At 37.9% G+C, this 22,425-nt stretch overlaps 1 protein-coding gene across 31 annotated transcripts in view; it reads right to left on the minus strand.

Moving 5' to 3' along the window:
• LOC145890428 (NACHT, LRR and PYD domains-containing protein 12-like) overlaps positions 1–22,425 on the minus strand; it is a 481,386-nt gene that overhangs the window by 20,421 nt on the left and 438,540 nt on the right. For 14 of the 31 annotated variants that reach the window (XM_082981485.1, XM_082981490.1, XM_082981471.1 and 11 more), the window contains 2 exons: positions 5,907–6,068; positions 5,030–5,191 (listed from right to left, as the gene is read on the minus strand). In XM_082981485.1, coding sequence (XP_082837611.1) covers positions 5,030–5,191; positions 5,907–6,068 — 324 coding nt within the window. Of the gene's footprint in view, positions 1–2,138; positions 2,618–3,011; positions 3,174–3,556; positions 3,719–5,029; positions 5,192–5,906; positions 6,069–6,863; positions 8,519–8,703; positions 8,854–9,384; positions 9,496–13,879; positions 13,945–14,860; positions 14,969–15,139; positions 15,272–22,425 lie in introns of those variants that run through there. The other 17 variants (XM_082981493.1, XM_082981487.1, XM_082981486.1 and 14 more) reach the window with 11 other exon arrangements.

A 22,425-nucleotide genomic window follows, 5' to 3' on the forward strand; every position in this document is an offset into this window, starting at 1 on the left:
CAGCTGATGTAACATGTATTTCTTTTTTGTCATTACTTGAGTAAAAACAGAAACTATTACACGAAAATTTTCCCACAACTTTCAAACATGATGACTTCGTTTCCGGTCCCATGAGGGATCACCCAATTAGTCGAGTACCTGGAATTGGCGAAAGCTATGCACAACGATTGGCTGACAAGGGACATCCACAGGTAAATCAGTTAGGAATACGCGAAATCGACATTATGATAATTTGTTTTTCTTCAGGCTACAGATTTGTACCGTGTATATCTTGATGGAAGAAATCAACAACAATTTGTTGGATTTCTGAAGAGTGACTTCAACATTAAAGCCGTCTGTGCCCTAAACACTTTTCGTGCTTATTGATAGTTGGTATTACAACTTTCATAAATAAGTTTTCAACTCTGCTGTTAATAAACTGATTAAATCTTAAACGGTTGTTTTTGGAAAGGTTTTCTAAATATGTGACAACTTGTAGAAAAATTGGATAATTTCAACGTTTAAGAGTTGATATTGAAAGATTGTACAGGCGATCGAACACAATATTTGGATGTGCTAACAGCGATGTAGCAGCATTGATAGATGCGATGGAAAATAAAAAAAAACAAGAACATCTTGTCATTACTATGATTTACCATGAGCCTAATCTTTGTCTGGTTTGTGCACAGGGCACAAATTTAGATAAAGAACAAAATCGTCTGGTGCTTCGTAAGTGCGGTATATCCTTGCATGCGTCACACGCGTAAAAGTTTCAGAACCGCTGGGCTAAGCCGACAAAGGAACTCAAACACAGCGTTATTTTTTAAAAAAAATACAAATTAAGTAAAAGGACATACAGAAAGTTTCAGAAATGATGAATCCATACGTTTAGCATCAGTGAGTCAACTATTATCAAATTTGTTGTTATTTTTGAAAAAATCGGATCTTTGTTTGCATGTAAAGATTTATAGAAATGGGTTTTTCCTTTCTAGAAGGCACTTAACCAAGTTCCTTTTGCAGAAACAATGGAACAAAGCTGGACCACTTGGTATACAGCCCAGTGTGAACTGGCTTCCACAGTAGTGTTTGAAACGTCTGCGTTACCGTGATTAGCATATATAAGCTTTGGCTTTTACTTTCCGACCAGTTAATTCCAAGTTCCACATAATTAAGTAGACTCGTGAGCTTCCTTACAAATAATTAACATTGAACTGAAAATAGTTGTGTACACTGTTTATTACGAACCCCAGGGTTTCTTACTTTGTATTTTTTATATTTTCTGTTACTCATATCTGTGACGTTGCTATGAGTTGATATTGGAAGTTGCCGAACCTAAAATATCAACATAACAAATACCTCCTATACTGTCTGTGGCACGTTATTAAAAATCCAGCATTTATTTCACACCAATAAGAACATGCACTGACGTTACAATGTTAATCATGGGCATGCGAGGTTGACACTAGTGGAGCCAAATAGCAAACACCACACCTCCTTTAGCAAATATAGGACGATATTCTAGTTGGGATATATTTATATATTATGACCAAAAAGATTGTTTGGTCAATTTTTCGCAGAGAAATCAAATAAAGTTATGGTGTTTTATTTGGAAGCTACTTTATTTAAATCAATATTCTGATTTTATAACCAATATTGTTTTACAGAATGAGAGATCAAAGTACCAGGAATTAGCAGGACCTATGCACAACGAATGGTTGACAAGGGATACTCACAGTTAAAATGAGTAAAGAATACGCGAAATCAAGATTATGACAATATATTTTTCTTCAGACTACAGATTTGTACAGTGTATATCTTGGTTCAAAAGATCAACAATAATGTGTGCATTTTTTTCCCAGGATAAAAAGAAAATATTTAGTTATCGTTGAAAACTATTGATGACGACTAAAAATTTTCATAGAACGTTCAGTTTTTCATCGCGTGAGTTTACAAACTGTTTTCGACCCGACTAGAAAGGAACATTAAAACAACAGAGTAGTTTTATTTGTTCTTGAAAAATAAGTACTTTTGCCAATACAATCTCGAAGCAAAGAAATTTTGCATAACCATTTTTTTATAATCAATGTAAACAATTCTGTGTGCCACAGAAGTTTCTAAATGCGTCAGACAAATTTTAAAAACAATGAATAAGCAGAGTAAGACTGGTGTTTAAAGTGTAGTAAGAAAATGAGATCCAAGTCCAAAAATCCAAGTTCAAATTCAAATAGGAAAAATTACAACAACTATCTAGCACGATTAAGCAGATTAGGCTTTCAGTACAAACCCGAATTCGCAATTTTTGTTACGTTAACCAAAAACGATATGTCTTTTTCGTTTACTTTGATCATTTAATGAAATCATATTTGCACCCTTTTGCCATATATTGACGTTAGAAACTAAATATTTGTTAAAACCGTGTCTTCACAAAAACAGAAGAAAGAGTTTTGTTTTTCGCAAAACAATGTTTTATGATTTAAAGTTGAACTACTCCTTGGGTATTAGATGTAATTTTATCCTTCCCTGCCTGTGTAAAATCACAATCCATGGCAAGAAATCTCTTTATGTTGTGAACACATCCAGCCAATGACACAACACATTCATCGTCCAAGTTATTTCCGGAAAGAATCAGAGACTCCATCTAAATAAATGACAAAATAAAAGCCTGAGAACTCAAAACATGAAAACAAAAGATGAAATTATATGAAAGTGGAATGTTATAACATGTTACAAATATTAACTGATGCAAGAGTGTTTTGTTAGGAAATTTTACGAAGTGTTTAAGCAAAGCAAACATTTTATGTTTTTTCGATGGAAGCTTCTATGTCTAAGATTTTAATGTTTCATTTCTTTTACACAATAGTTATGTCAACCAAAATCACTCATTTGGGTCATATTTAAAAAAAAAGTGCTGGACTTACGCGATGTAATTAAAGTTGGGAACCACTGTGCTACAAGGACAAACTACTTGTTTATATTTTTATTATTATTAAACGATAGCGTAAAGAATATATGGTTAGTTGGTTGAGGTTTACCGGATTTTCCAACATTTCTATGTATTCTGAAAGATGTTCGGCACCAACGTTTGTCAGGTGGCATCTCCTCAGCTCCACATTTTCGATATTTTTGATGCATCTTCCCACGGAAGCCGCCAAAATGTCCACTATGGGGTTGTAAGATAAGTCGAGTCTCTTCAGCTGAACAAATAGGTAAAAGTTCAAGCAATATTTTATTTATGTTGTCGACGATAATCGATAAACTTAAAAGCTATTGCACAAAAAATTGCAATTTAACCAAAGAAATCCTGTTTTCAAGGCCCCATGCAATAATGCACCTCTGCCGACCTTTCCGCTTGTTTCCCAATGACCGTTGCTGGGTTTTGTGATTTGTTTAGGAACCTAATACTCTTCCAAGTTAAAAACAAATTATTGCTCCTGGATGGAACAATACACAATACAAAGCTTATTTAAATAGAACACAGATATACGTCCTCCAGTGCGTTTGTTTGGTATCTTGGGTAAAACGTGTATTGTATTCATTCATCACTGAAAGCCCCTGCACCTAAATAGATCACTCTTACCTTATTCTGCAAAGAGCATATGTTGTCGGACAGTTCTTCGACACCAACATTAGTCAGGTCGCATTTACCCAGGTATAATTGTTCAACGTTTTCGATGCAATTTGCAACCGAAGCTGCCCCGCTGTCTCCAATCGGGTTAAAGGATAAGTTCAGTTTCTTCAGCTGAAAAGTACATTTTTTTGTGAGTATCATTAATATATATCGAATTAATATTGATGGCTTTCAATTGCTTCATTGTGGAAAATACAAGATTAAAATCCAGGTTTATGGTTTCGCAAAATAATTTGTTGTCCTACCTGTAAAGACAAATTATTCTCCAAAGCTATTTTACAAATTTGGAAACTTAATGATTTATTTCATTCCAAGTATGTGGTTTTCATGTGGAAAGTTAAACGATGTTTGTTATTTAACTGGAAAACAATCTTGGTGATTCTACTTGCAACTAACTGGTTTTGCAATTGTCGCCTTTTCTTATCATGCCCTGTGTCCTATGGCTCTAACCGCCCTAAATCAGTCACAGAAGTTTCCACTTCGTAAATTGATAAAGCAAGAGTTTGTGTGTGTATTAGCTTATTGTATATCGATCAATTAAGCTTGAATCGAAGTTGAATATTTTTTTAAATGTGTATGCAATCCAACATAGCATCAAGATACATGTTTGTTGAATGCAACGCATTAATGCTCATTACACTCAGCGGATCAAAAACAATGTTTTGGGTGCCACCATTCAAAGTTATTTAATATGTGGTTAATTTTGTTTACCAACAGAAATAGTTTTTCGAAAAGCTCAAACAAGAGAAAGTATTGTTTGCTGATTCATCGTATTCAACGACGTCAAGGTTTCATAATACTGATATGGATGTTTTTTTTAACTTGCACTAAACCTCCAGAAAGATCTTATGGCCTAGGGGGGGGCATAAACGGACGTGGGATGTTGGTTAGGCCATTATATAGCAACTAACTTTGGTGATATTGTGTGGAGGAGAGATATCATTGAACCACAATAGATGTGATACTTAAACGATTCATTTTCTTTCAAAATCCAGATGTATATTTACCCCAAATAATGTCCAACAGGGAGGGATCAAATGCCCTCAGAGGTCAATAATGCCCTTGCGCGGCGACTAATTTTGACCAGAATGCGTGGATGCGGGATGGATCTTTCACAAAACCACAAATGAATGGGGTCTCAAAACCCCACTACACGAAACTCGCTAAAATTCGCCTTAGCAACAGCACGTGCATATGTGTCACTCAACCGAAAAATTAATCCCTATGCATCACTGGTTGCTTTGTGACGTCGTACTTCTATTGTGACAGAGGATACATTACAAGGTGGGCATTTCGATGAAGCTTATTTTGATAGAAATACAGATATGCGTCATCCAGTGCGTTTGTTTGGTATATTGGGTAAAACATATTTTGTATTTATTTATCACTGAAGGCCCCTACATTTCAATAGTTCACCCTTACCGGATTCTGCAAAGAGCTTATGTTGTCGGAGAGTAGTTCGGCACCAACACTTGTCAGGTTGCATTTACCCAGATTTACATCTTCAATGTTGTGGATGCAATTTGCAACCGAAGCTGCTCCGCTGTCTCCAATCGGGTTGTCCGATAAGTTGAGTTTCTTCAGCTGAAAAAGTACATTTTTGTTTGAGTATTACAAAAGCATTGAACAAATATTGATGGCTTTCAATTGCTTCACTGTGGAAAATATAGTATTAAAATCCAGGTTTACGTTTTCGCAAAATAATTTGTTGTCCTACCTGTAAAGACAAGTTATTCTCCAAAGTTATTTTGAAAATTTGGAAACTTAATGATGTATTTCATTACAAGTCTGGGGTCTTCATGCGGCAAGTTCATTAAATCATTAAAAAAATGCATCCTTCATTCATATAAAGTGTTTCTTTTACCGAGACCGCAATTCTTTGCATGACTATTCTAAATTAATACGGAAACTGCTCCCATCCCTAAGCTCAATGCTTGTCTTTAAAATTTGGGTCCTGGCGCATCTCGAAAATCATTACAACTAACTCGGGGTGCACGACGCATCAAAACATCATTAGTTTATAAAATAATTTCAAAAATTTCATTGAAACATTTACAAAATATAAGTTACTACTTTCAAGTCATTAATTGTTGCAATTTGCCTTTCAACCCAGTGCAGTCTCTATCCAGCACGGGCCCTAAATCGTACAATGGTTATTATCGAACAATTTGATGTCATTACCACACACAAAAGGTCACGCAAATGTTTGGCACGGGATGGATGGCGAACAACTTTTTCATTCGTGGTTAAGGGGTGTTTGGCATTTAACACACAATAAAGACAGACACATCATGCTTACCGGATTCTTCAACGATTTAATATTATCGGACAGATGTTCAGCACCAACACTTGTCAGTTTGCATCCACCCAGGTCTACATCTTCAATGTTGTGAATGCGTTTTGCAACCAAAGCTGCTCCACTGTCACCTATCGGATTGTTGGATAGGTTGAGCTTCTTTACCTGAATAGATTGTGGCTATAAAGTAAATTTCAATAGCAATAATGTAACCCAGCGTTAATATTACTTTTATATACAAGCCCTATACATACCACATTTAAAGATGAAAAAATATAACTTACACCTCAACTGTGCAAAGTTTGCAACGCACTGCATGTTCTTCGAAAGAAGTTGTTTCACGACAGACGAAAAATTAAAATCATTGCATTAGAGGTAAAAGTTTCGAAATGAATCAAAACATTGTTTTTGAGAACCAATACAAGCATTTTCTGAGAGGTGTTGGGTTCTTCCAAGTCATTGAAAATGGGATTGTACAAAACAAACACTGACGCCTATGTCGCGCGAGTAAGGATTAATGTGGTGATGGCAAACAGATGGCGCTTGCAGGTTTCTATAAACATTCAATACTGTGGTACAGATGTTTGGCACCAACACTTTTCAGGCTGCATTTACTCAGGTCTATATATTCAATGCTGTGTATGCGATGATGCAATGATTTTAACAACATATTGGTTTTCTAAGGACGCACTTTTCCCAATTTTTCTTATTTGTCTAACTATGGTGCCAGTACTAGACAAGAAAATTAAAATTACAAAAAATAAAACAACTACAAAGGACAAGCATGACCTCATGACCACTTCCTTGTTATTCTATGACCTTTAAGTCAATGGCGCTATAGAGCACACTAAATGGCACATAACGCCTACATTGCAGAATGTTAGACCAACACAACCGCGGCCGCTTTTGCACAATTAATATGTGGTAAAAAGATTTGCTCGCAAGGATTCTTTAACTTACTGGTATTTCCCTCTTTCGAATTACGAAGCACAGGTTTTCGACATCAGTCAAATGAATCGAAGAACTTGAAAAGTGCATATTATCTAAGAGTAATCTGGAAACAGATGAAGTTATATCTTCATCATTTGCTTCACGGGCCCAGCTGCAACCACGAAGTATATTTCCGTTGTTGTTTTTCTCCATATGTGATATAATTAGCTTCCGGAGCAGAATATTCTTAGCTTCCCAATCTTCGCATCTATATCCGGGAACTACCCACTTTAGGTCGTTGAAAACTGACAATTCACGAAGTCCGAATGCAAACCTGGCAACAACTTCCCATCTATCCTCAATAAATAGGGAGTATTTTTCCTTGAATTCATGTAAAGGCATGATCATCATCAGGTAAACCGCAACGAAAAACTCCTGCCAGATCAGGTGAGAAAAATATATATGCTTTTGTCCATTCAAAATTGTTAATTTTAGGTTTCCTTTCTTTGTAACAGAAGTTTTCAAAAATGAATTGGCTGTGGAATCATCAATGCCAGCTCTCAATAAATCCGTAGTGCTAAATATGATCTTTTGATTATTGAAACCATCAGAAGCCATTTTTACTAGCTTGTCCAATTCTCGTTGCTCACCCTTGAGGTGTTCAGTTTGTGAATATTGAACACAAGTGAAAGCGAGAACTTGAGTAAGTGAAACAAACTGAATATCACCATGGAAATTCATTAGGTAATGGACAGTTAAAATAAAATTTACCGGCACATAAGAGTAAGCAAATAAATTTTTGTTGTCTTCTAGCTTTTTATGTATCGAGTCGTATTTTGCACCGCAAATCTGTTTTCCAAGCTCTTTTTGCGAGTTTGGAGTTAAGCCAAGGATTTCAACAATAAACCCTGGTCTATGTGAAGGATGGAGCTTATAGAATGGACCTGGTCGTGACGTGAATATCTTACGAGCACAAGGAAGTAAATTTCCATTCAGCAAATGCTTGAGATAAACTTCTGGTTTATTCTTTTCTCTCAACAATGGAAAGGGTACTTCTCTTGAAAATGATTGAAAACCAGCCTCGTCCACGCCGTCGAATATCATGACAATATCTGTATCTATTTTAAGAGCCTCTAAGATGCCTTTTGCAACAACTGGTGCGAAATAATCGTCAATTTGCAAGGTGTGAAATAAGAACTGAAGAAAAGTCATCTCCTTGGTGAAATCGATATTTCGAATTATAATGTAGAAAAAGTAAGATATTTTCCCAAACAACTGACTGTTAGTTAAAGCTTGCAAAGCCCACTTTTTGGCAGAAGTTGTTTTACCGATTCCAGCTTGGCCGATAACTCCCACAATATTGCCGTGCTTCTGCACGTATTTTTCTTTCGCTTTAACCTTGCGTTCTGGAAATTTTTTGTCTGCCTCCTTTTGCGCTCTTTGCTTTGCCCAAGTAAACATTTGCTCTGGGGTGATGTCACCGGTCGGCCGATCGTAAACCTTAGCAAAGTCCTTTCTACGATGGTAATGTCCTTCAGCTAGAAACTCGTCATTAATTCGTTGCGGTTTACTGACCATGCAAAGTTGGACTGGGATTATGGGTCGTTCGGAAAAATCAGCAAGAGTCGACTCTGTGCTGGCGATGGACTCAACTCTGTCACGTAAATCTGACTTGAGACGCTCACCTAAAAATGTTTGTTAAATCATGTTACCAAGCTAAACAACAATGGTTTACGCATGATCGAAGTCGGTCATTCAGTAAACTTTTTATCAACCACAAAACTGATAAACATCAAACTGACATTGCACTGAACTAATGCAATGTAGCCAGCATGACTCGGTTTACATTTCTAAGATATTCCAAGCTTACTTTTGTCCTGCGTATCATCAACTGCCTGGACAACCTCGGTTTCTTTTTGGATTAGGTTGACGGTGGATGGCAGTTGATTGAAATTTCCCTGAACACCAACATTACTATATTCAATCTTTGCTTCACTTGCTACAACCTTTTGTGAAGGACCTTCAAAATTATACACAACAATGTTCATAATTTCAAACTATGTACATCCCCAACATTGAAGACAGAATTCCAAAAATAAAATAACAAATTTAACATGTCCTAGATGCAAAACCTTTTAATCACTACAAGCAAGGTAACAGAAGTAAACAAAACAACAACGGTTTACAAGTGCATGATCGCAGTCGGTTATGCAGTAAACTTTTCGTCAACTACAAAAATGATAAACTTTCAAACTGACATTGCATTGAAATAAAGCACATAGCCAATATGACTCGGTTTATGTTTCTAAGAAATTCCAAGCTTACTTTTATCCTGGGTTTTAACACCTGCCAGGACAGCCTCGGTTACTTTAGGATTAGGTTGTTGATAATTTTGTGAACAGACCAAAAATATACAGAATAATCCTGATATCTTTATCTATTGAATGCCTAACGTTTCAGGCTAGGTTTTTCGAATAAATAGAAAGTGTTGGATTGTATCTGATGCAAATGCCAATATGAGTGTGAGAAAAAGACCAATGCAGAAACTCACCAACACGTTTGTTCTGAATGCTGCTCGTGTGATGCTTTAAGGGCAAACCACAGGAACTTCGTATCGATGTACTGCGAGTTTTAGCTTCACGTTTGTCATTCTTCTTCTTACCTTCAGTTCAATATTTGTTAAAGTTCGTTATGTTGACACCATTGCACACCAGTGTACCAAATATATCATGCCATTTTAATGCTTATGTAGCCGATAACAGCTCTCAAACACTCCTTGCAACAGCTCGTCACTTTATTCAACTGCGCCCCGGCCAATCTCAAAATTAACACACGCCGACATGCATCACCAGACACACGGACACACATGACTACATACAAAATCGCGACAATGCCCCCCCCCCCCCCCCCCAACTAACATAATTTTGCCCTCGAAATAAAACGTGGTACACTTTACACACATAGTCACACTACAACACATAGTCACACTACAACACATAGTCACGCTACAACACATAGTCACACTACAACACATAGTCACACTACAACACATAGTCACACTACAACACATAGTCACGCAAGTAAACGTCGCACCCGTCCGCGGAGGGACGTTCCACCGTCCCCAAGGGGAGAAATGTCTACGTCCGATGTAGTATTTTCATCGGAGTCGAAGTGAGATTCGTCCTCCTCAGGTTGTAGCCAGTTATTAGGCATTGTTTCTGCCTCGAATCTCCTTAACTGGTCTGTGTGTACTACCTTTAGTGGATGATCCGAAGACTTTTTGTACAAACTTTTGGACAGCTTTCGTGTCACAAGGAATGATCCTGTCCACCCTCTTCCGAGTTTTTGCTTTCCAAGCGGTAGATAGTAATACCACACAAACTGGCCAACGCGTACGCGTTTCGTATTGCCTGGCGCATGTCTTCCACATACTGACACGGACATTCTGTATCATGATGATATGGAGAAAGTCCCCATATCAGATCCAGAGGAACATTCACTTTCCGTCCGAGCATAAGTTTGTTAGGGGTGTATTTGGTGGACTCGTGGACCGATGATCTGTAAGCCATCATTACGAAAGGAAGGTGAATATCCCAATCATTATGGTTATCTTTAACATAAGACGAAAGCATTTGCAATAAAGTTCGATTAAATCTTTCTACAAAACCTGATGATTGCGGATGGTAAGGGGTCGGTCGTGTTTTGTTGATGTCCAACAAACGGCAAACTTTTGCAAAAAGATTGCTCTCTAAATCACGGCCTTGATCAGAATACAAGGAGACGGAAATTCCAAACCGAGTAAAAATCCACTTAACCAGAGTTTCGGCGACCAACTCAGCTCGTTGGTTTGGCAAAGGAAAGCATTCTGTCCACTTTGTAAAGTAATCAGACACGACAAGTATGTGCTTGTTACCGAGATCAGTGATAGGAAGCGGCCCTAAAAAATCAATTCCGATCCGTTGCATCGGTAAATGGCTTCCCTCCTGAACAAGTTGGGCGCGGTGACGTCCATGTGTTGGCTTCCGTTTAGCACAGTGGTTCTCAAACTGTGGTACGCGTACCACTCCTGGTACGCGAGAGCTTTTCAAGTGGTACGTGATGTAGTCTACTCTATACAATTTGCCGCACTTTACAGAAGCCAAAAAAATTCAACTGTGCAAGAATTTCACGTTGATACTATTGCGTCACAAATGCACAATAAAGAAATCCAAGCAACTGATGGTCATGTTGGCTAAATTGTTATTCATTAGTGGTATGACATAATAGTTATGGTATAGTAATACGGTGGTACGCAGTGTAATAAAAACAAATGAGCGGTACGTGATTGGAAAAAGTTTGAGAAACACTGGTTTAGCACAAGTAACGCACCACCTGCACCAATGTTTTATGTCCTCAAGCATTCCAGGCCAAACAAATCGAATTCTTCTCGAAGTTCTGGCAATACCTACGTGGCCTGCCGTTCGTAAGGTGTGTAACTGGTAAAAAATGTCCCTCCTCACGCTGTGGGGCGCTACTATCAATAGGAATTCACCTTCATCGGTGTACTATATTCGGTAAAGCACTCTGTGGTTAACCTCTAAGTGATCCCACTGAGAGTAATACTTCTCACTACCTGTCGCTTCAAGGAAATTTGATAAAGGAGGTTTGTGTTGGCTAAGGCTTTTGAATCGTAATTTAGCACAAATCCCAGTGTCTTCAATTTTCATCGAGCGTATGTCTACGCTACTCCAAGTTTCCAGCCAATTACTGTCCTGTTTTGAACAGGATGAAATCTGCAGAACTTGTCCCTCATGAAAGCTGGCAGCGGAACTGCAATCAATGCATACCTCCCGGCAACAGCGCTGCCTCGACAACCCGTCTGCATTCACGTGTTTCTTTCCCGGTCTGTGGACGATTTCAAAGTTGTAAGTGTCCAGTGTAGTCAACCATCTGGCAAGCATTCCTTCCAATTCCTTAAAGTGCAAAAGCCACTGCAATGAAGCGTGGTCAGTACGTAGCACAAACCTTCGACCCCACAAAAAATGGCGAAAATGCTTGACATAGTAAACAATTGCGAGCAACACTCTATATGTAGCACAATAGTGTATTTCAGATTTGTTTAGTGTTCGACTGGCATAAGCTACGACCCGTTCTTTGCAGTTGACAAGCTGTGACAACACGCCTGCTAAATTCGTTTCACTGGCATCTGTGTCCAAAATAAAGGGATCAGTGCGTGTAGGATAACTAAGCATAGGAGCAGTGACAAATAATTTTTTTAACAAATTAAAAGCCTTTTGACAGTGGAAATCCAAGCAAAAGTCACTTTATCTCGCGTAAGAGCAGTTAAGAGATCAGCAATGGTTGCGAAATGCTGTATAAATCTTCGATAGTATGACGCAAAGCCCAAGAACTCACGTACTTATTTAACTGACATCGGGGTCTTACACTCCTGAACCGAGATGGTTTTTGCCCGGTCGCAGCTAACGCCACTGTCAGATACAATGCGGCCCAAAAACTTTGTGGATTTGGCAAACAATTTGCACTTGCTCGGTTTCAATTTTAATCCAGCCCGTCGTAACCGAACAAACACTTCGCGAAGTCGGGCTATTCCTGAATTTTAAGCAAAAGAAAACAACAACCTCGATGTAAACTAGACATGAATCCCACAAGATTCCCCTTAGTATTTCTTCCATGAGGCGCTCAAATGTAGTAGGAGCATTCGTGAGACCAAAACACATGACTTTAAATTAAAATAAACCGTTTCCAGGGACGTTGAAAGCGGTTTTTTCCTTGTCGGTTTCGCTCATCTCCACTTGCCAATACCCGCTAGCGAGGTCCAATGTGCTAAAGTATTTTGCGTTGCCAACACTATCCAAAATTTCCTTAATTTTAGGCAAAGGATAGGTGTCTTTTAGTGATGTCTTGCACCGGTTCGGGGTACCCGGACCCGGCCGGATATTGACCAATTTTCAATACCCGGATCCTAAAAACGGACAAACATTTCGCTAATTACTCGTTTTTGGGACCCAGTCTGTGATACTCGCCGACTTCCGATTTTTCTGTTGTATGTTATTAAGGTTTTTCGTGACGTGATGTACCATATTAATAAACGCCCACGTTTATTTGTTCCACTCATGATAAGCTAACCTTAACATAGCATTCTGTTTGGCAATCAAACATTTTTGCCATACCGATAAAATACACGAATCGGTGTTAACAAACTGCCGGATCCAAATTATCCGGCCGGATTTGATTGATAACTATCCGGATCCGGCCGAGTCGGATAATTTGGAACTGGGAACATCAGTAGTGTCTTTGCGAGTAACTTCATTAAGCTTTCGGTAATCCACACAGAAATGGTACGTTCCATCTTTTTTAGGGACAAGAACAACGGGAGAAGCCAAAGGCCCATTGCAGCGCTCAATTACACCTGCTTCGAGCATTTTTTCAATCTCAGCCTCCACAAATTTTTCTTTTCTGCCACGTTACTCGACGCGGTCGTTGCCGAATTGGTCTGGCATTTCCTGTGTCGATGCAATGTTTAACAAGAGACGTTCGCCCCAGTGTCCCGTGTTTATCGACAAACACATCGAAAAAATTCTCTGAGGAGCTTGCGCACATGCGTTCGGTCATTTTCTGACAGATGTTCACAATTACTTAGTAGGCATTTTAAATGGTTTGGCAAATCGGTTGGAGCGGAAGGAATGGGCGGAACAGAACAAAATTGCGATAACAAAATAGTGTTTCTGCCGAATAGTAATTTCCCATTGGCACAATCTAACAGGGCGTTATTGGCACGCAAAAAATCCAAGCCAAGTATACCCGTGCAAAAACCAAGATCGGTCACAATTAATTTACATGCAAGCCTTATAGTGCCTGCGGAGAGTTCGACATTTTTTACTCCTAATGTGCGTAAACGTGTGCCATTTACAGCATTTAATTTGGTGGAACATATGGACAGATTTGACATGTTACAATAACATTTATCTAAAACTGATACCATTAAACCAGTATCGATAAGAAAAGAGTGTAATTTGACTGAATTATCAATAGAGAAATGGGCATACCATACATTGTTGTTGTCCAAAGCCGTATGAGTCATCACTGGTGTGCCGGCTAAAACAGCAGCTAGCGGCGATTTAAAGGTCTTTGTGCCGCGAGTCGCCTTGGTTCCAATCACTCGCCCGATAACCTCTGCGTTGAAGCGGACTCTGGTTGCAATTCCACTCATGGTGCCCAAACTGCACGCAGCAGTGGCATGACGTAGCAGTCTGTCACTGAATAGATGCATGACTGCTGTAGGCTTCCAAAGAACTCAGCAAATCCACAGCTTCCTGGAGACTCTTTGGGTTTTTAACAAGCAAACTGCTTTGTAAATGAGGCTTATCACAACCAGTGATAAATCGTTGAACTAAAAGATCTTCTACACATTTATTAGGCAGTTGTGGATGACCCACTTTCTGTAAATGTCTTAATCGATTGCCAAATTCATGATAGGTTTCATCAGGTTTTCTCAGTGCCGTGTGAAACAAGCTTCTCGCTCGCGGCGCATTTGAATGTGTGAAATGATTGTTGAAAGCCATACAAAGATCCTCATAGCACCGCTTTTTCTCTGTGGGTATTAAGTCTTGTATTAAGAGAGCTGGGCCTCGTAAACTAGCAGAGAGATGAATTCCCCTTTGTTGATTATTCCAATTATTGACCACAGATACGTTTTCGAAATATAGTTTAAACTGCTGCCAGTTTCTTTTCCAAGGCACACAGTCTCACATCCATATCATAAAATCCCAGAGGGTCCTGGCGTGCTCGCAACTGTAGCCGATAACAGCTCTCAAACACTCCTTGCAACAGCTCGTCACTTTATTTAACTGCTCCCTGGCCAATCTCAAAATTAGCGAGACACACACCGACATGCATCACCAGACACACGGACACACATGACTACATACGCACAAAATCGCTACACTTATTTCATGAGTTAAACAACTATGCATGGCAGTAAATTAAATAAATTTTAACATAAGTGCAAGAAAAATAAGTGCTTTTACTGTTTCTGCAGCAGTTGAAGGTGAATGACACTTGGTTAACATTTCCTTGAACACCAACATTACTATTTTCAATCTTTGCTTCACTTGCTACAACCTTTTGTATAGGACCTACAAAATTACACACAACAATGTTCAACATTTCAAACTATGCACATCCCCAACATTAAAGACAGGGTTTCAAATATATAATAACAAGTTCGACATGCCCCAGATGCAAAACATTTTATTCACTACAAGCAAGGTAACAGCAGTAAAGCGAAACAACAACGAATTACTTACCAGCAGATGTTGAAGGCTCATCATCTTTTATTTGACAAGCACTTTCTTCGCTGATCTTGTCAGCGTCCATATAAGTTAATGTTGGTCTACATGTTTATAATTTATCAAGTCATTTAATACATAAAATATCCTATAAGGTAAAAATATGTTTAACCTTTTTTTTCTGTTAAATTAGTAATGTGCGTACTTAGTGGTAGCTATTTTTAGGTCATCGTTTGCTGTTTATTTGTAGCACACTTAACCAGAAGGTATTGCTTGAAATGAAATTAACTACAAAACGAGGCAACATAAAAACAAAAACATAAATTTACACACAGTGATTTAGAACTTAAATCAAAAGTTGGTAACACCATAAACCTCAGGTAAGTGCTTTAAATAACTTTTAACTTTTCGGCTATCAAAGAAACTCTATCTATTTACTTGAACACGAACCCAAGAAACAACTTGACAAGCCTGTGTAAATGTGTTACCATAGCCTATGAAAGCAATCAAGTGTGACGTTTTCTTCAGGTTAAAATTACAAATCGGGCTTTCAGCAACGCTTACCTACAATTCCTGCAGTAGCACGGCGCCTTCTTTTGTATTTTAATTTTAAGAGTTTCCGCTACGTATATAACATACGTCCTCCGTCGGTAACGATGCAACAATACTGCATCGACTTCATGATGTTCATCAATTATTCTTTGTGACATTGTGACTGTTTGTAATTATACTTCGCATGCATTCACATCTTGCTTTTTGATTAAATCGTATCGAACACCCTTCTTTGACATGAGTAAATCCTCATTGGGATTAATCAAACTAACCATTGGTTTATCCACACATATCTATGTATATATCGACTGGCCCTAAACCACAAGTAGTTAAGTTAAGTTAAGGAAACGATCAAAGGAAATTGGGTCGTTGCGTCGAACGCTGAACTGAAAATAGTTGTGTACACTGTTTATTACAAACCCCAGGGTATTTTACTTTGTATTTTGTTTCAAAATTTCCTGTTACTCAAAGTTTTTGCTATGAATTGATGTTGGAAGTGGCCAACCAAACTGTCTATAAGTTAGCAACACAAACGTAACAATTGATCGTGCGAAAAAAGAATACAAATTGAACAAATATTTTCACTGAAACATCGTTGGTCGAGAGTTTTGCTGCGTGATCATTGTTGCGTCACAAAGAAAACTTTTTCAACAATCGCTGGGGCGTAAACTTCTCTTGTTTGAGGTTATTGTGCGAACAAAAGTGTTTTCCGAAACGATTGACGACAAAGAATCCACGCGTCGCTATAATCACGCGGTCGTCAGCGCTGGTTGACGAAACAAACGTGATCTCCCTGAGGATTTTGTTTGCTGGGACGTTGGTTTACTTCACGAAGGCTAGAATAATCACATGACTGTAGCATTTCGCTCAAATCCAAGCATGGTAGATGTGAACGAGTCATTTTCTGAAATATACAGCAGATGTAAAATGTGTTTTTACTTGTCATTACTTAACTTAGCAAAAATGAACCACTTTTGAATGTGAGTGCAACGAATCAACGACTTTATTGCATTAATTTGGGTTTAAAAGTACAACTTTAGGTAAGAAAAAAAGAAACAAATTCAACAAAAGTATTTCAAGCGACGGTTAACGATAAAGTGTTTGGTTTCACTCCATGCGTCGCTATGATCAAAACAAACGTGATCTCTGAGCATTTTATTCGCTGGGGCGTTGGTTTACTTCACGAAGAAGAAACAGGAATCTCTCCTTACCAACTGATTGGAAGAGAACTTTCCCATCGATTCGCAGAAAACTTGTCCAAGCGGACCACAGAAGAATTAACGGAGTAGCGACAAGATACATAAAAATTCAGTGCTGGAGCTCAGGTTTTAGACATAAAAACCATAATGCTTGTAAAACAATCTTTCCATAGGTATATTATTAACTTAAAAATTGATGAATGTAGCATTTCGCTGAAAGCAAAGAATGGTTGGTGTAAACCAGTGGTTCTCAAACTGTGGTACGCGTACCACTAGTGATACGCGACAGCTTTTCAAGTGATACGCGACAGCTTTTCAAGTGATACGCGATTTAGTCTAATCTATACAATTTGCCGCACTTTGCAGAAGCCAAAACCGCTGCAAATACATGATGTCGGTTTTCTTTATTGTGTATTTGTGACGTGAAATTGTTGCACTGTTGAAGTAATTCTGACATCGTGTATTCAACTGTGCAACAATTTCACGTTGATACTATTGGGTCACAAATGCCCAATAAAGAAATCCAAGCAACTGGTTATTCATTGGTGGCATGTCATAACAGTTATGGTATAGTAATACGGTGGTACGCAGTGTATTAAAAAACAAATGAGCGGTACTTGATTGGAAAAAGTTTGAGAAACACTGGTGTAAACGAATCATTTTCAATGAAATATTCGCGTCGTATTTCTTCGAAGATTTTAGTAACTTGTTTTATTTTTAGCAAACAAAATATTTAATTGCGTTGCAAAAATATTAAATATAAAACGAATTACCCTACCATTTTGAAACATGATGACTTCGTTTCCGGTTCTATAAGGGAGCACGCAATTAGTCGAGTACCTGGAATTGGCGGAAACTATGCACAAAGAATGGTTGACAAGGGATACTCACAGGTAAATGGAGTTAATGGGAGAATCGAGCCGAGCGTCAACGAGAGACCGCGTCGAACCGACATTTCATAATGGTTTGAGATAAATCTCTGACGCCCACTGGCGGTAAACTACAGCTTAGTTAAACACTCATTTGCATAAAAAAATTCTTTTGACTTCAATTTTTCTTGGTCCACAAAAGTTAAAAGAGAAAGAGTGGTGTCGTCATTACAATCAGTGCGTCCACTTTAAAATATTGTTGTCAATATTGATGACGTCAATAGCGTCTTATCCAAAGCATTTGTTCGATTTCATACACAATCCAGAGCTCCGCAAACTCAAAACAAATAAAAATCATTCAGTTGAACCCGTGAAGAGCAATCTACAAAAACCTGAACTAGAAAATTAGTGCGCGAATAGAAAAAAAACATAAATATTGAAAAAGAAATGTAGAAACCAGTTGCAATTCCACAATGTTATTTATTCACTGAGTGAAAAGCGAACAATGTAAATAACCTTTTTGTAACATAAAATATAAACTTAGGATACTTCTTCGCCCATCTCTGATCGAAAACATTGATAGTTAACATTTGTTGGTTTTGCAAACACCGAAGCACCTACATACTTCAATTTATTTTTCTCAGACGCAAAATTCTCATATAACACCTAGTTTTCATTACCGACACTTTCGGCCTGCTTGGTGGATCCCCCTTCTGAGTCAATGCAACGTTCAGTCAGTGGAAGCAAAGTTTTTGCTTGTTCAACATGCTTTAAAGCTCATATTCATTCTGCCGTTGGATGCCAAGAGTCAATTCTATCAGGTTCAGAATTGACGAGTCTATTTCCATTAAACTTGAGTTGTGAAACCTTGGAACAAAGAAATTTTCCCAGAATGAGACTTCATGCAACCGATTTAAACTGATCAAACACTGGAGTTTGGAGGAAAAGAAACCAAACAGTGTTGTTGAAATGCGATTGTTCATCGTGCAACTTAGAGATTTGCTAAAAACGAAAGCCTTTTCAAAGCTTTTTTCTAACAAATGTAATTTAGAAACATAACTGACGGTTTTGTAAATCTTCAAGACAAACATGTAATTTAACCAGCTGAATTAAACCGACCAATACATATGGATCTGAATCTTTGTCAATGTGAATTTTTACAAACAGAGCTTTCATACGCAACCGCCTAATATAACTGCTACCAACCCACTCAGTTTAATATAAACCTTGTGCAAGTAAGTTTGCTGCTGCATTTTTTGTTTGTTTTTTTCAAACTAGCATAACATATATTATATACAAAACAAATCGACTAGGAATCGTTTTTTAGATTATTTAAATGGTTTAGTGCGTTTTACACATTCTGTTGAATGGGTTTACAACCAGTGTTATAAAATGCAAGGTGTAAATCTTAAAGGAGTGATTATTAATTAAACATATTTTTAACCCAAATGTAAAATACTTGAAGTTTATAAATATTTTACTCACAACTATATTCAATATAAGCTGTTGTGAACGATTGCTTTGTGGTCCTAAACCTGGAGGCAAGCTGTCAGTTACTTTCCACGCACAAGTATGCCCTGGGTAAACCCTCTATTCCCGGAATGTGGTTTCAATTGCGTTATTATTAACCCCACGACCACAATAAGCAGAAGAACGATGGGTCCAACAGCAATGTAAAGGATTTCCATTTTCTGAAAACCTTTGCTTTCAACTGCTTCCTCCACTCCTACAACAAATTAAAAGAAAGTGTTAATATAATTTCTGTGAGCTGCAGACAGATGGCCACTGCTTCCACCTATAAGTTCTCATCAGTACAGCTTGATGTGACTCTTAGACGAATTTGCCGACCAATCAGTCAGGCAAAGACTTCCACTTTGTGGTGACTATACAATCACCGTCATCCGTTGGGCACCAAACTAGGTGCAACCTTTCGGAGAAAACAAGGTGGAAACACTATGGCCAAGCAAAGCTCAACCATTAGAGCCGCCAGGTCCCGTGTCACTATAGTCACATGTACAAGCAAAGTGGCCATTTATCTGCAGCTCACTAAAATCATATTATTGGCTCCACTTTGCTTATCACTTAAATTTTCTGCAATTATTCTTTAATCGAATCGTAATTGCCATTAAATGAGGTTATTTGGTTGTTATCTAATAATTAACCAACACTTTAGATACGCAATATTATTTTCAAATCTACCTATTAAAGTAACGATAACCACATCTTTTAACAGCTAAGGTTTCCAACACATTTTACCTATACACGTTTTCTTGTCCTTGTCGAGGACGTGACCTTCAAAACATGAACATTTTACAATTCCCTTTACGACGTTGCATGAGTCAGAGCAACCTCCATTTTCCTGATTAAAAAGGATCATTAGCCAGTAAGTGCGCACATGTACATTAACACATTGAAAGCAATATGAAAAACGGTGCTGTAAAACCAACACGTAAATATTTTAACCAATAAAATATTTTGATTTAAAAATACAGCTTTTTTTCGCCTTTCACCCAAGTCTTATCTCTTCACATAAGCCTTGTGTGAAAACGTAAAACGGACCAACAGAGACGACTTATGTTAAACTTTCATCCACAGATCGTCGTTGGCGAAGTCCTGTGTATTAAGAACAAAGCCTTGGTTAATGCAGAATATAACCTACATAGCCATGTCATTTGTGACACGTTTGCAAATGACAAAATATTTAATATGCCTGTCGGAAGCTTTTAGGATGTATATTTGCTGTTTGTATGACTGATGACTCATCAACGCATGCAAAATCTTACCGGTTGTTGACAACCATTATTGTTGTTATCGCATAATTGCACGTAGCAGTGAGTGTAAAGGGATTGTTGGTTTTCGGACACGTTATTCCAAACGAATGAGTGGAACTTAAAGATCCCTGAAGAGGTTTCGTAATTTCTCATTATCACGATCGCGTCTTCTGATTCCGAATCGTGCGAAACTTTGCAAAGAAAAAAAAAATTCGTCCTTAATTTTTTGACAAGTTGTCTCTTGTCGTCAAGCTGTGACAAAATTTAATTCTCCCCATTTTAAATTTTAAGATTAGATTTATCGTACGTGTGTAAAGCTACTGGATGACGTAACTTGAATTAATGCCTGTCGCGAAATGAGCCATGAGATCAGTAAAGTTTGTAGCAATGAAATTAATCTTTGGACCTTTTCTCGATGAGAAAATATTGCGCACTTCGTTCGTCAGAAATTGAGTTGCTGACCCAACAGGATTTCAACTAAAAAAACTTTCAGTAAATCTTGGCGGAAAATAAGCACTGTGCAATTTATCTACACATTTTGGATTCGGTAAGATTTTACTGCCACCGACAGAGACCTGTATTGCGAGATTTTTTTCGCATTTTTACGCTAAAATTAGAGATCAAACGTTTGGGCAAATTTGTCACACAAGACAAGAAAAATGACTTCTTCTGAGAAGGGACATAGAAAGTCGACTCACCAGCACATTCAGCATTTCAACAGAGGTGAAAACCTATGCGTAAACATAGTTTGGAACCATAACGACTGATGTAGTTGTAAGTGGGGTCGTGATTTGCTCGTCTTCAAATAACTTAAAGCTGATTGTGAAATTCCCAATTGTTTGATTTACCCCAAGAAATTGTTGTTTTCCGTAATAAATTAATTTAAGAATTCACGCCAAAATCATAGAGTAAACATGAAACACTGTTGTTGATCGAAATAAAACGATTGATTTTGGTTTAAATGAGGACAATAATTTCGTAGAGTTTGGTTGATGCCGATCCAGAATTGATCTTGATGTCTTTGTTTATAATTTCTGGGATGACGCACGACATTTGTTCGTCTTACAACCTGGTTGGTCAATTTAAAATTTCGAACTTGATACACAAGACTTAAACGGTGTTTTCGGATTTCTGCAGAAAATCAAGGTGTTGCGGTAAAAGGGATCAGTCGACAAAAATAAAGACAACATAGGTTTTGTGCATTTTAAGTTAAAAATTTAAGTCAAATTTTCTTCAGACATTATTTTGTGCACGGAAAATCAAAAATTACATCCAGAGTTGAAGGACACTCGTCCAGTTCAAACTAGAAAACAGGATTTCCAGCAGTAGCTTTACAAATACCAGGGAGGAAATCAAGACTTGTCAGTGTATGATTCGAAATATACAAAATATCTTCTCCACTTGCTTCAAGTGAATTCAACCCAAGGGAAGTGACGATGAAAATATAAATTGGTGAAGAAATTCAATTTGACATTTTTAAAATAATTTAACAAACGAGCGTTCGCTAAATTGAAACAAATATCCTTTTTTACAAAAAAGAGAATGAATTAATTGGGAAAACCAAAGCTAGAAGTCTACTGGTAAGCACGAACGACGTCAACCTTTTTGAAAGATATACCAGTGTATCTGACGTCACATTTCTCGTATGTTATGTTGTGTTTACGTGGCATCAGTATATTTTATTAACGTCGAATAATACGCCACGAACCCATTTCAACCCATACGGCGCACGCGCTGTTTATTGTATGCACGGAAGACAGCTTAATATCCGGCTAATCATATTCCGTGACACTTCCAGCAACACAGCGGTCTTTTTAAATGAGTCACGTATCAGTCCGAACCCAAACGACCCTGTATGCATTTTCTATATAAGCCACACATTTTTTGGGTAAAAGATGGAGAGAAATATAGAG

The sequence above is a fragment of the Ascidia mentula genome, chromosome 2 (genome assembly GCF_947561715.1).
Source record: "Ascidia mentula chromosome 2, kaAscMent1.1, whole genome shotgun sequence".
Classification (NCBI taxonomy): domain Eukaryota; kingdom Metazoa; phylum Chordata; class Ascidiacea; order Phlebobranchia; family Ascidiidae; genus Ascidia; species Ascidia mentula.